General features: G+C 40.8%; 2 protein-coding genes across 6 annotated transcripts in view; one reads left to right on the forward strand and one right to left on the reverse strand.

Moving 5' to 3' along the window:
- Window positions 1-12,034, forward strand: part of slc6a3 (solute carrier family 6 member 3) — a 402,128-nt gene that overhangs the window by 42,538 nt on the left and 347,556 nt on the right. The window lies entirely within an intron of this gene.
- nrsn1 (neurensin 1) lies at window positions 1,665-10,846 on the reverse strand. Of its 5 annotated transcripts, none has more exons than XM_070966578.1 (6): window positions 10,749-10,846; window positions 6,292-6,410; window positions 5,969-6,061; window positions 5,696-5,814; window positions 4,589-4,773; window positions 1,665-4,437 (listed from the first exon to the last, which is right to left on the reverse strand). In XM_070966578.1, exons 2-6 carry the CDS (start codon window positions 6,388-6,390, stop codon window positions 4,334-4,336), a joined length of 600 nt encoding a protein of 199 aa, XP_070822679.1. In that variant the 5' UTR covers window positions 6,391-6,410; window positions 10,749-10,846; the 3' UTR covers window positions 1,665-4,333. The 5 variants fall into 5 exon arrangements, with proteins under 5 accessions (XP_070822679.1, XP_070822678.1, XP_070822683.1 ...); XM_070966577.1 differs by having other exon boundaries at window positions 6,292-6,407; window positions 10,749-10,836; XM_070966582.1 differs by lacking the exon at window positions 10,749-10,846 and adding an exon at window positions 10,129-10,235 and having other exon boundaries at window positions 6,292-6,407.

A 12,034-nucleotide genomic window follows, 5' to 3' on the forward strand; every position in this document is an offset into this window, starting at 1 on the left:
TACTTTCACTACAGCTTGACTATTTTAATTATGTACTTTGTATTTTGTGCAGTCTTGCCTTCCTAATTTTACTTCAAGTATCAAAATCAAGACATGCTCTGTTACGTTATGCAGGGTTTTAATGGTGTATCTATGCCATTGGGAAGTACATGCTGATATTGGCTGAAAAGGAGTTACCCCTTTGCAATGCATAGACTTAGTGGGATTAATTTTAGCTCCAAATCCAGCACAAACAGCAACAGTGATGTAGTCCATGTTGCTAGGCCGACTGATCTTTAGAGATACTGTGAAGGCAAGTGCATGTTAGAAATATATGTTGCTGGAGTTAAGAAAAAAGATGAGTAGCATGACAACACGGTGATCGCCACTATAAATCTCCAGTCTTCTCATTCATCAGTAACTTCGGTGAATGTTGTTGCATAAAAGCTTGAGTGCATGATAATAATATGTGCACAAAAACGAATTAATATAATAGTGTATAACAAGTATAGCATATTTAGACCTACAATGTAATTCAAGGAACCAAGATGCAAAGGTTAGCAAGTGACGGTCTTGTATTTTGAACAGCTTTAATCAAAGCAGAAAGCTAGATGAGATGAGATTTAGAACGTGATGCACTGCAGCCAATGCTTTTCTAATGTCTCCTCATTCAGTCACTATGCCTCTCTGTTTTCCCATGAAACAAGGTTGCATAAAGCCACTTTAAAGTGCCTCCCACAGGCAGGAAACTATAGTGTGAACTATGATCTAATTCGGTGTCTATGATGGCCTCACCGCCCTCTCATCCCTGCAGCTGTTGAAATTAGGATTCATGCCGTCAATATGTTTGTGAGTCATCATCCCACGAGAGAGGGAGAACATGGGTGAGAAAGAGGGTGAGGTAGAGGGAGAGAGGAAGGAGCAAGAGACACAGAGGAGGCGGGGGTGGTGGTGTGTGTGTGTGTGTGTGTGTGTGTGTGTGTGTGTGTGTGTGTGTGTGTGTGTGTGCGTGTGTGTGTGTGTGTGAATGAGTCATACGGCCTGACTGGTCTGAGGTGATGATCCTCAAGGTGCTATTTCTGGAGTTGCCATCAATTCTGTCTTATCTCCTGCACTGGCCTCCTTTAGTGTGTGTGTGTGTGTGTGTGTGTGTGTGTGTGTGTGTGTGTGTGTGTGTGTGTGTGTGTGTTGATAAGGCTCTGAATTTGACTGACCCCCTTCTCTGCTTCCCCTACATAAATGACTCTCCTGGTTGATTACAGTAAGAGCTTCTACACAATGCAATGAGGTTTTTCATTAATGGAAACTAAATCCTACAGTATAATTACTCATCCTCTCTGGTTTTCTCCATGATGTGAAGGGGATTTCATTTTATCCCAAAGGACCGAATAGACCTATGCTTAAACATGTACAGTATGTTGAACTAACCTTGTATCTCATGTATAATTTAACATGTAAAAGAGATTCTCTGATTTAAAGGAAAAACACGATCGTCACACTTTCTGAGCTGTGGATAATTCATTTTTATTGTGTTCTTTGAAAAATAGACATACTGTATATAGACATTGATATATATATTTGTTCTTTATCCAATCCAACCTCCCATAAATACAGTATACCTTTATATTTTTATAGAATCCACTGTTACATCTGGAGACACTTAAAGTGGGAGACCATTTTTGGGGGGGATGGTCAGATTAAGCACAGAAAAAATAATCCATTGTGGCTTTGGGATTGTAATGCAGAACTCAACTTTGGTCAATATAAGGCTAAAAATAAACTCACAAATCACAGCATGGACCTACAAGTCAGCACATTTATTGATCTTAATAACTCTCTGACCACACTGGAGGGTTTGCTTATAACAGCTGGCTTAACGGCTTGGTTTTTCTTCATGTACTGTGGGTTTTCAGCAGAACAACGGTTGGGTAAGTTACTTGGAAATGTCTCGTTTCTTAATATATTGTTCTTCATGATTATAGCTACGTGTTTGAGTTGAGACCGAACGTGGTAAAATGACATCGCATCATTTTTCAAAGTAAAAGTAGAAAGACAGAAAGGTCGTGGGAGGCCAACTTACATGAACATACAAGTAGTTAGACATCACAGCAAGTCATCCTTTTATACAGTAAGTATCTGGCATTGCTGCTGCATGGCTCTGAAGAGGGGAAATTGTTTGGAAGGACCTGCAGCATTGATGCACAGTAACAGGCTTGACAGCACATGGACTGTGACTATCACTATAAAATTACTCTAAGTTAAAAAAGAAAAAAAGAAAAAGATGCATTTTTACATTAAATGTTGTATCTGTGTGCAATGGATTCAAAAGATAAACAAACAATAACAAACACAACTATTGAAAGTGGCATGACCACAACATTTTACAATATGCTTATATATAGATCATGATCTGTAGCTGTATTAAGCTACACATATTCATCACTGACCAGCTGCTGATGAGCATTGATATTAGGAGCACGTTGCCTCCTTATTAGTCATTATAAAGCACTTATTAATGCCTTATTCTGGTTTATTAAGATTAATGTACAACTTTCTTACATACAATAAGCAGTAATCAAGAGGTTATTAAAGGAAAACTCTTAGCTAATGCCCTGCTAGTTGTAGTATGGTCATGCAGAATAAGACATTAAGAAGTGCTTTATATTGACTAATAAAGAGCAAGTATGTTAATATACATGCTAGTAAGCAACTAGTTAATAGTCAATATGTGCACCTTTATATTAAGTGTGACATTAACAGCTTGTTGTGCTTGTAGGTTAAAGTTACACTGTGTGAGTGCCAAGCTTTGATAGACTAAACAAAACAAAGATAAAAACCTCCTTGATGTCACTTCTTTCTCACATGCACTTTAGTACAAGTGAATATGCAACCAGTGAAGGACAGCTCTGATGATGTAAGATTTCTACAGTGTTGCACACTGAAAAGTGTTCAGCTTACTTCAGAATGACTTAAATATTTTCAAGATTTGCGTGTGAGCACAGGAAGGCAGCTGTTGCATCTAAAGCATCTGTGGATCCAGACAGACAGAAAACAGTGAGCGAGTGCTCTCGTCATCCTCATCCCCCTGTTATGCAACAATCAGTCACATTGTTTGAGGCACCTCCTTATTTTAACATGCAGCACCTGCACATCTTTTTAGCAGCTCATAACTCTGAGCTGACAACATTTTGATTCAAAATGCTGCAGAAATATGCACGCTTGGATGGTGAGGCATGTGCCCACATGCTTGTGTTTGCCACAGGGAGCGAGGGAGGCAGAGAAAGGAAGGGGATAGGTAATGAGGTGAAAAAGAAAACAATTCTCTTTTTATCATATGAGAGAGAATGCATGATGAACACCTTGTTTGTATTATCTATAAAGAAAGCTGTTAGAGTGACAGACTATGTTGTTCTGTGTGTTCAATCTAGTTCAATGTACCTTTCATCAGTCTGTCTGGTCTCGTCTATTGATCCTGTCTGAAGATTCGCTGAAGGAGACAAGGTCAGAGGCCTAATAAGGCAGAAGAAAATGTCAACATGAAATCTACCCTGAAGGTCTGCTCTAATCTGTCTTTCTCTCTAATCTGTTCTGATGATGTGTGAACTCCAAGCGAAGTATCCGTTAAGACATCTCTTGGCTTCTTGTTGCATGTAAACAGTACTTAAAAGAAGTATTCCAAAGCGAAAGCATGTGTACTCATATTGTGCAGTTTTGATTGACAGCTCTCACCACTAGTGTTGCAATGAAGTTGTGCTGCATATACATGTACACACAGTACACATAGAGTATTCTGCACATAGAAACACTCGTCCTCTGATGTCCTTTTAGGCACAAGGCAGAGATAATGGTTGTTGTGTTCAGTGCTTCTTTTGATCATTTCTGTGTATAGGAGCCATTCATAAATAACTTCAAACAGCGCATCTGCTGCTCTACGCCCTCCAGCAGAAACACCACCCTCCTTTACAAAACATGAATCCTCTCAACAGAGAAACTACGATGTTGTTGTTCGGCGGCTATCTTCTACTGATTTGTTTTTGTGGTTTGTTTTCTGGGTCGGGCTCCAGACCTGCATGTGCTTTGTCAGATTTACTGTGAATTTCAAAACCGCAGACTTAAACTTTGCTCAGCTATATTAACTCTGCACCAATATAACCTGAAAATCAAGCTTTAATATCAAACACAGCTAATAAAGATGAAGAATCAATACTATCAGTAATGTAAGCTGACCTTTCAAAGGAGGAAAACGCACACATAGACTGACACACACACATATGTGTTCGCGCTCACACACAGTCTGCACACCAATCAGTCGTCACGCACTCTTCTTCACTTTAAGCCTTCATCTGGACTTCTGTCAGGTCTCTGACTTTGTGGTCGTTGGCTGGATGTTCTGGACTTTGGACAGTGTGGCTGGTACCTTTCCCTCTCCGGGGGCCGGTGCTCTCATTATCGGGGTACCTGTGGAGAAAACAGTCCTGTTCTGTGAGACACTCCTCCAAAAAATCTCTATATAAAACTAACCCTTTCACTCACTCTACTTCCTGTCTGGCATTTTTGGACCTTCATTCCATAATGTGTCATAACAAGAGTGTAGAGAGTAAAAGCTCACCGACGGCGTGCAGATCTGCCAGCCTCTCCTTAAACTTCTGCTGCAGATACAGTTCTTCTTTGGAGTAGCTTTTGGCAAAGGCAGACAGCAGGAGACCCACAGCCACGGAGGTGCCTCCCACACAGAACAGCACAGCACCCGTCAGCTTACAGACATCCAGTGCACGGTTAAAACTGACGGCGTGGCTGGTTGACAAAAAGACAGTCTGTTTAAAGCATTAATTACAAGTGGAACGTCAATGTTTGTACAACCAATAACCTGAACCTGAAAACCTGAGATGTTTTTCTCACGGTAAGTCAAGGTGTTCTGCAAAGAAGTACCATTTAAGATATTTATCTACATGAAGATCTTGTTCAGGGAATCTATATTTAGGCCATCTCTTTTGGGTAGCTATACTTGTATTTACACTATATATCTTTATATTGATAAATATTTACAATATTTCAAACCCAGTGTAATATCCCTATTTATGCAAAGTCCTTGATTTGGAGATAAATTTCCCACTGAGGCAGCATATCATGTATTCCACAATTTCATTGGCTCTAGGACATGTCAGCCATCAACAAAATCAGCTGCAACTGGCTCCATCTTTACACTAAAGAACAAGGCACTTCTTTTCAACATGGACTCTCATTGGTTATTGCTGGCTGCGTAGTTGAAATAGAAGAATCCTGATTGGTCAAGTCAGATATAATCAAAATGAGTGGCGGGCATCTTGAGACCAACATGTCACTGCTGTTGTGGCTGTATCTTGAAATCTTGTATCATCTGATGAGAATTTCAACTTTCCAATAACGTATGACACAAGTATAAACTTACATAAACGGGCAGACGATGTAAGACTGCTGCGACGCCCTGTTGGCGGTCCATCTGAGTCTTAACTGGACACTCATTTTTATGTTTGCATGTGTGATCCGAGGCTTTTTCAATGGCCAGCCTTGTATAGAAACTACTGCACGTGCATTCCACTAAAACAATGGGCTCTCCATTATTATGCGTTCGAAGCAAATACAGATTACAACTAAACAACTGAATATACTGAACTGTGCAACAATATCAAAGATTTTGTCTACTCCGTCCCATTAATAGGCTGTATTGTTCCTATACCTGTCAACAAAAAGGAGATCATCCTCCCCAAATGCTTCAATCCTGGCCGGAGTGGCATAACCCACCAGAACAACAATGAGGCCTGCAAGCAAAATCAGGGTGCCGAACGCGAGACAGACCTGGCGGGAAAAAGGAATAGAAAAAAAGATCCTCTTATGTTCTGTATTGAGAAGCCCAGGCCTTCCTGTAATTGCAGATCATTGTTTACAACACAACATGATCATCCAAATAACAGCAGGTGAGGTGCGGTTTTGTTCGAGCAGGCTGCCTCACCTTCCAGAGTAAAGAGCTCCACCTGCTCGGTGATCTCTGAATCTGAAAATCTTCATCACGTTCCCAGATAGATGCTGTGCACTCCTCATAAAACTGGATGAGAAATCAGAGAGATTTTTGTTTTCATTTCCAATTATGGAAATGCACATGAGATCAAGATCTAAAACCCCAAGTTTCAGAAAAGATTCAGTCAAGTGATGATGACACCATCAAGACGAGGGGCTTGTGATAGAAGTGAGTGTTGATATTTGGAGAGGGATACCTCATACTCCTCTCTCTTTTGTTTGTGTTTATATAAATATGAATGTGTGTCTGTCTGATACCTGGTGTAGGTAGGAGCGGACTCCATACTGCTGGCAGTTGCCGCTGGCTTGAGCTTGCTCAGCATACTCCGACCCACAGATCTCTGAGCAAGAAGTCATTCTTCACATCTGTCTACCTGCTGGAGAACACACGCAAACACACGGACGCACGTGAATGCATGACTGCTTAAAGACACCACCCACACAAACTCTCCCCGGCTTTTACACATGCATCAACACGTACATATCGACGCAGTACAACCATATATTCATACACACTAGCATGTACCCTCACACACAGTGCCAGAAAGTTATGTAACAGTGTACTGGAGGCATGGGCGCCTCAGAACATTGAGATTAATGATGCATTCTCCTTGTCTGCTGTTATGAAATAAGCCATGAGATATTACATCGGTCCTCCTCATTAGATTTAATATTGTGCCGGCTAAAATGCAGAGTGCTGACATGTACGGAAATAACCTTCTTTTCTTTTCAGTGTGCTTCATGCAAAAATCATTGCTATCAGGTTCTGTAAAAGTACAACAGTTTTTCAGCTGATCAATAATGTGCACTAGAGCAGCGGCCCCCAACCTTTTTTGCGCCATGGACTGGTTTCACGTAAAGCAATTCTGTGCCGGACCGGCATAGAAACCAATAAAAACAAATTAATAAAAATACAAGTCTCCATTACCCTGAATGTAGTTGCGCTTGTTTCTTTTCAACGAGAAGGCTTCATTGACTCATTTGCGAGCGTGTCGCCACATGTTACGCAGAGCGGGCTTAGTGCGTGACAATCAGCTGAAGCGATAAACCCGTATTTTAAGTAGGAATGCTGATATTGTCTCTTAAATGCAGCTTTCTTTTTCTTGGAAGTTATCGGCTCTTCTTCTTCTGTCTCATCGTTTGGCCTTTTCCTCTTTCCGAAGAAGCTCTCCAAAGACGTTTGTTTTTTACTCATTTTTGCTAGCTTGTGGGCTAACTTTTTAAATACCGTATCACGTGACCGCGACGAGCAGTTTAACGTGTACAGAAGCACGGGCGGATGCACCTGATTTTCAAAATAAAACTTCTTTCAGACTCTGATCAATAACATATTTTTTGTTCAGTCTCTCTGTGCGGCCCGGTACCAAATGGCGATGGTTGAGGACCGCTACTCTAACGCACTATATACTGCACTGACTTCCTGTAACTGTTATTATTATCAGTATGTGTGTGTCCTGGGTCAGATGCCGGCCCGGGTGGCTATTATCATTCTTATTATTTTTATTGTAATCATTATTAGTGTGTGTGTGTCCCGGGTCGGATCCCGGCCTGGGTTGTTACTATTATTATTATTATTAGTGTGTGCGTGTCCTGGGTCGGATCCAGGGTCGGATCCCGCTTCTGGTCCCGGCAATGTCCCGGTAAAGTTCCGGGAAAATTCCGGGTCGATCCCGGGAAAGTTCCGGGTAGTCGGTCCAACCAAGAACCAAGAGCAGAGAGCACATTAGTCTAGTTTTAGCTGCTCTGCACTGACTTCCTGTAACTGTTATTATTATTAGTGTGTGTGTGTGTGTGTGTGTGTGTGTGTGTGTGTGTGTGTGTGTGTGTGTGTGTGTGTGTGTGTGTGTGTGTGTGTGTGTGTGTGTGTGTGTGTTTGACGTGTAATAAAGCACAGGCAGATGCACCTGATTTTCAAAATAAAGCTTCTTTCAGACTCTGATGATCAATATGGCACCACGGTTGGGGACCGCCACACCAAAGAGCCATTTAGCCAAACTCCTGTGATTTTACATAAAGCTCATTCAGGGAATGTAATTAGATGTTTTCTTACAGCTGTATATACAAATCATATATTATACCTGCTGTTTTCCTTGTTTTATTCTTATGAAACTCTTGTAAAAATCACACAAAAGGCAATAAAACATACACACTAGTAAATGCTTTTTTACCCACACTTGCAATTCCCTCAATATCCATTTGAGATCCAGAAGCATTTCACAGCTCACTGCCTGTGTACACACACATCTCTATGTTTCAAGTTTTTGTCAGCCTGCACTAAATTTCAACTGCAGTTTCTGTTGCATCACAACAGAAATACAGACTTCGTAACAGAGGTGGGAATAAAACATTGATCCCAGTGTTGGCAAAGTGTCTTGCATATGCCAAGATAAGTAAAAAGTGAAGAGATACATCCAAGTAGCACATTAATTTTCACGCATTCACAAACAAAGAAGCTATATTGGCAGCTGATGTGATTCACCGGATTAAACCCTGAATAAAAACAGCAGCTCAATGGGCTTTCTGGCTAATCAGGATAGGTGAGTCAGCTAGAGCTAACTGGTGATGTAATGTAGAGTAAACTAGCAATGGTTACACACCACTGAAGCAAAGAAATTAATGACATTGCTGATTGATTAAATGCTGTAGGGAATAAATTTGAGCTCAGAGTAATGACACAGTTGTATGCAGGTGAGTATTAGAAGTTTTGGTGCAATTTGTTAATGCAAGATGTGTGGTATTACTGAGATATGACAGTGTTTAGTGTCACTTTGGATGAAATTTTGAGGGCCTTAACACAAAATCTTTAACCTTCAGCCCATATTGCCATCAGTGTCATTATACAACTCATGTGTTAAAACTGTGGAGGAAAGGTGTCACTCTTAATTAATCCAGAGAAGACAGTGTCTCGTTTGGGTTTGCTCATCATTGACACCTGACATTACACATTCCTGTATCTGGTCATGCCAGTCAAGTCAGATTTTTTTGTATAGCGCAAAGTCACAAATCATAAACTGGCCTCAAAAGCCTTTGCAATCTGTAAAACATATGACACCCCTCATTCTTACACCCTTGATTTAGTGTTGCCTCTTTCATCCATAAAATCAATCAGCACAACGATAAAACCATTAAAACCATTATTGTGAACATTTCAGAGGATAGTTTAAGTTAGCAGAACACAGCTAAAGCACTGTCATTCTCTTCTACAGTCTACCCTGATAGATGTTTGGCTCATGCAAATGGTTGATGTTCAGAAGTGATTCCAACAATATATTTGAAATGTCAGGGTTTCAGTCAAACATCATAATATGAATGTGATGAGTGAAATGCTGCTCAGATGAGGCACACTGCTCCTTGGTAACTCATGTTCATCATAATCCTGATGCATTCCATGATGCTGAGGACTCTCATGAACATCTGGCTCTGTCCAGATGCTGTGAAGTCTCTGTGTACCCATATCTGTATTCAAGAAATTTAAATATTCATCATCCTGCCAAATAATGGAACATTGCAAAATATGGAAATATGAAAGATTGCTGTTTATTATTCCTTTTCAACTTAAAGGGACTCCGTTTAGGTCTAATTCCACTCAAAACATAAACCTGAGAGTGAAATGTTTATGATTATAAACATAAACAAACAAACAAACAAACAAAAAGCTAATTATTAGCTAATTTTTCGCTATTTTGATTTACAATTACACTTTGCTTCAGTGCTCAGCCTTGACCTTATGTAGTCCAGAAGAACATTTAATCATACAGAAACAAACATACAACCAACATAAATGGCCCAAACTGACTAACAGATGAGGTTATTTGACTGACTGAATAAGAAATCCGTAATATAACATATCAACTGTGGCAAAATGACAGCAATATTCTTAAAACGGACTGTGAAAACGGTGAAATACTAAATTTAGATGCGCTAACATCTCGCAGATGGCTCAGGTCATTTTCATTCGTATCCAGGTGCATCCTCTCGTAATGTGACATCTTCCCTCGCCCACAACGCATAAGACAAGCCATCTAAATACACTGCGACCTATCTTGACCTCACTCTAACTATCTTTTGAAAGAACAAAACAGAATACATACATACGATGATCAAAACGAAGGCATATAAACGGCCAAACGGTGGAACAACTCCGGCTGAACCGGGAGCTGGCCGTGGTGCTGAACGCCATTACCACCATCCAGCCCTGAGCCCAGCAGGAAAACACACAGACGTCATGTGTGACGCCAGTCTGAAAACAGACCTCATCCATTCGCCCTCCCAACCCCCCATAAGACTCAAAAGGACACCCAGCACGCGTTTTAAGTCTGCTGAAAAGGCGCACTTTGCTTCAAAACATCTGGACTAAGTCACGCCACTTGTAAAAACAAAATGTAATCCCTAAAAATGGCATCTGCAGGCACAGGCTTGGGGTCGAAGTTTTAATGATTTGATCAGGATACCAACGCCCAAAAAGCGTGAAGTAACAGAAATCGGTGACTTTGACAGAATGTTACAAGTTTAAAACGAACAGTTGTTTCGACGTCGTTCCCCTAATGAACGCTACTTCCAGATGTGCAAGATGACATCGTGTGCAAGCATGACACCTCTGAGGGCATCCATGCATGAAATATGATTTCCCGACACGTTATTTACAAAAACAACAATGCAGCTGCGCGTCTGTAATCGCAGAAATATTCTAGGAAATCATTAAAATCATCATTTACCTGTCATTACCAGAGTGATCACTCGCTGCTGCTCCCTCAGCCGGGTCCCATCACTCTACGGTCACCTCTCTCTCTCTCTCTCTCTCTCTCTCTCTCTCTCTCTCTCTCTCTCTCTCTCTCTCTCTCTCCGTCGATGATTCAGATTGTCACGCTGTCTACTGCGCAGGCGTCACATCCATGATAAAATATGATTCAATGGCGAATATAAATAACCAGGCAAGAGGCAAACTGAACAGAAGGACATTCATTCAAGATTCAACATTCATACCATGAATGAAAATATGGATTCATTAGATATCTAAATAGATAGACGGTGATTGTTTGTCAGGAGCTGGCACTAACAGGTGACGGGCACAGCACCACAGAATATATATAGGTCTCTATCATAGTATATACCATTTACAAAACTAAAAATTACAAGTGCACCAAAGTGTGCAAACATATACATCTATACTTCAATTTTAAATACATGTACACAGTTGAACACATACAAAGTCACTAACTGAAAACACAGTAGTGTGCACATTAAGCCTGGCTCAGCAGAAGGTCAGACCAGTCACACACACACACACACACACACACACACACACACACACACACACACACACACACACACACACACACACACACACACACACACACACACACGTTTGACCTGCAGTGAAAAAAAGCCAGAGTAGAGGGTGGAGGAAAGGCATTTGAGTCACGCATCAAATCCGCAGCAGGTACACAATAATGCAAAAGACACACATATACGCACAGTGTCCACAACTCCAGTCACATTCCAGGGCGGTCTATTTTTAGCACTGTCAGTGACGTACACTGTTGAAGGAAGTGTTAGTCACCAGCTCAGAGCTCCTCTTGGGGAAGGTAAGATGACCTAAAGAGACAAAGGGAGCCCACCGTTCAGCCAAACTCATTTCCATGATTTATTCAGTCACAGTCAGCACATTAAAATGACACAAACTTTCAGGTTTTCAAGTTTAGTCACAAATCATACTGCCTTCTGGACATCATCCATGTGGGTCTTTACTGTAATGTCATAAAATAATGGCGAAAAGTACCCAATCACCAGGTTCACAGAATTGTGATGATAGAATTTGCCTTGATTATGTCTGGGACTTTGCACATTGTGAACAGTAAGTTGAATCGTTTAAAGCTGGCAGGAGTCCAAATCTAAGCCTCAGTATCATTTCAGATTTGAAGAAACTCTCTGTACAAAAATAAACTGTAAGGTTGGAATTCACTTTGCTATTCTGCACAAAAGAAGGAAGTTACTATAAGGA

This window comes from Chaetodon trifascialis, chromosome 7 (assembly GCF_039877785.1).
Source record: "Chaetodon trifascialis isolate fChaTrf1 chromosome 7, fChaTrf1.hap1, whole genome shotgun sequence".
Classification (NCBI taxonomy): domain Eukaryota; kingdom Metazoa; phylum Chordata; class Actinopteri; order Chaetodontiformes; family Chaetodontidae; genus Chaetodon; species Chaetodon trifascialis.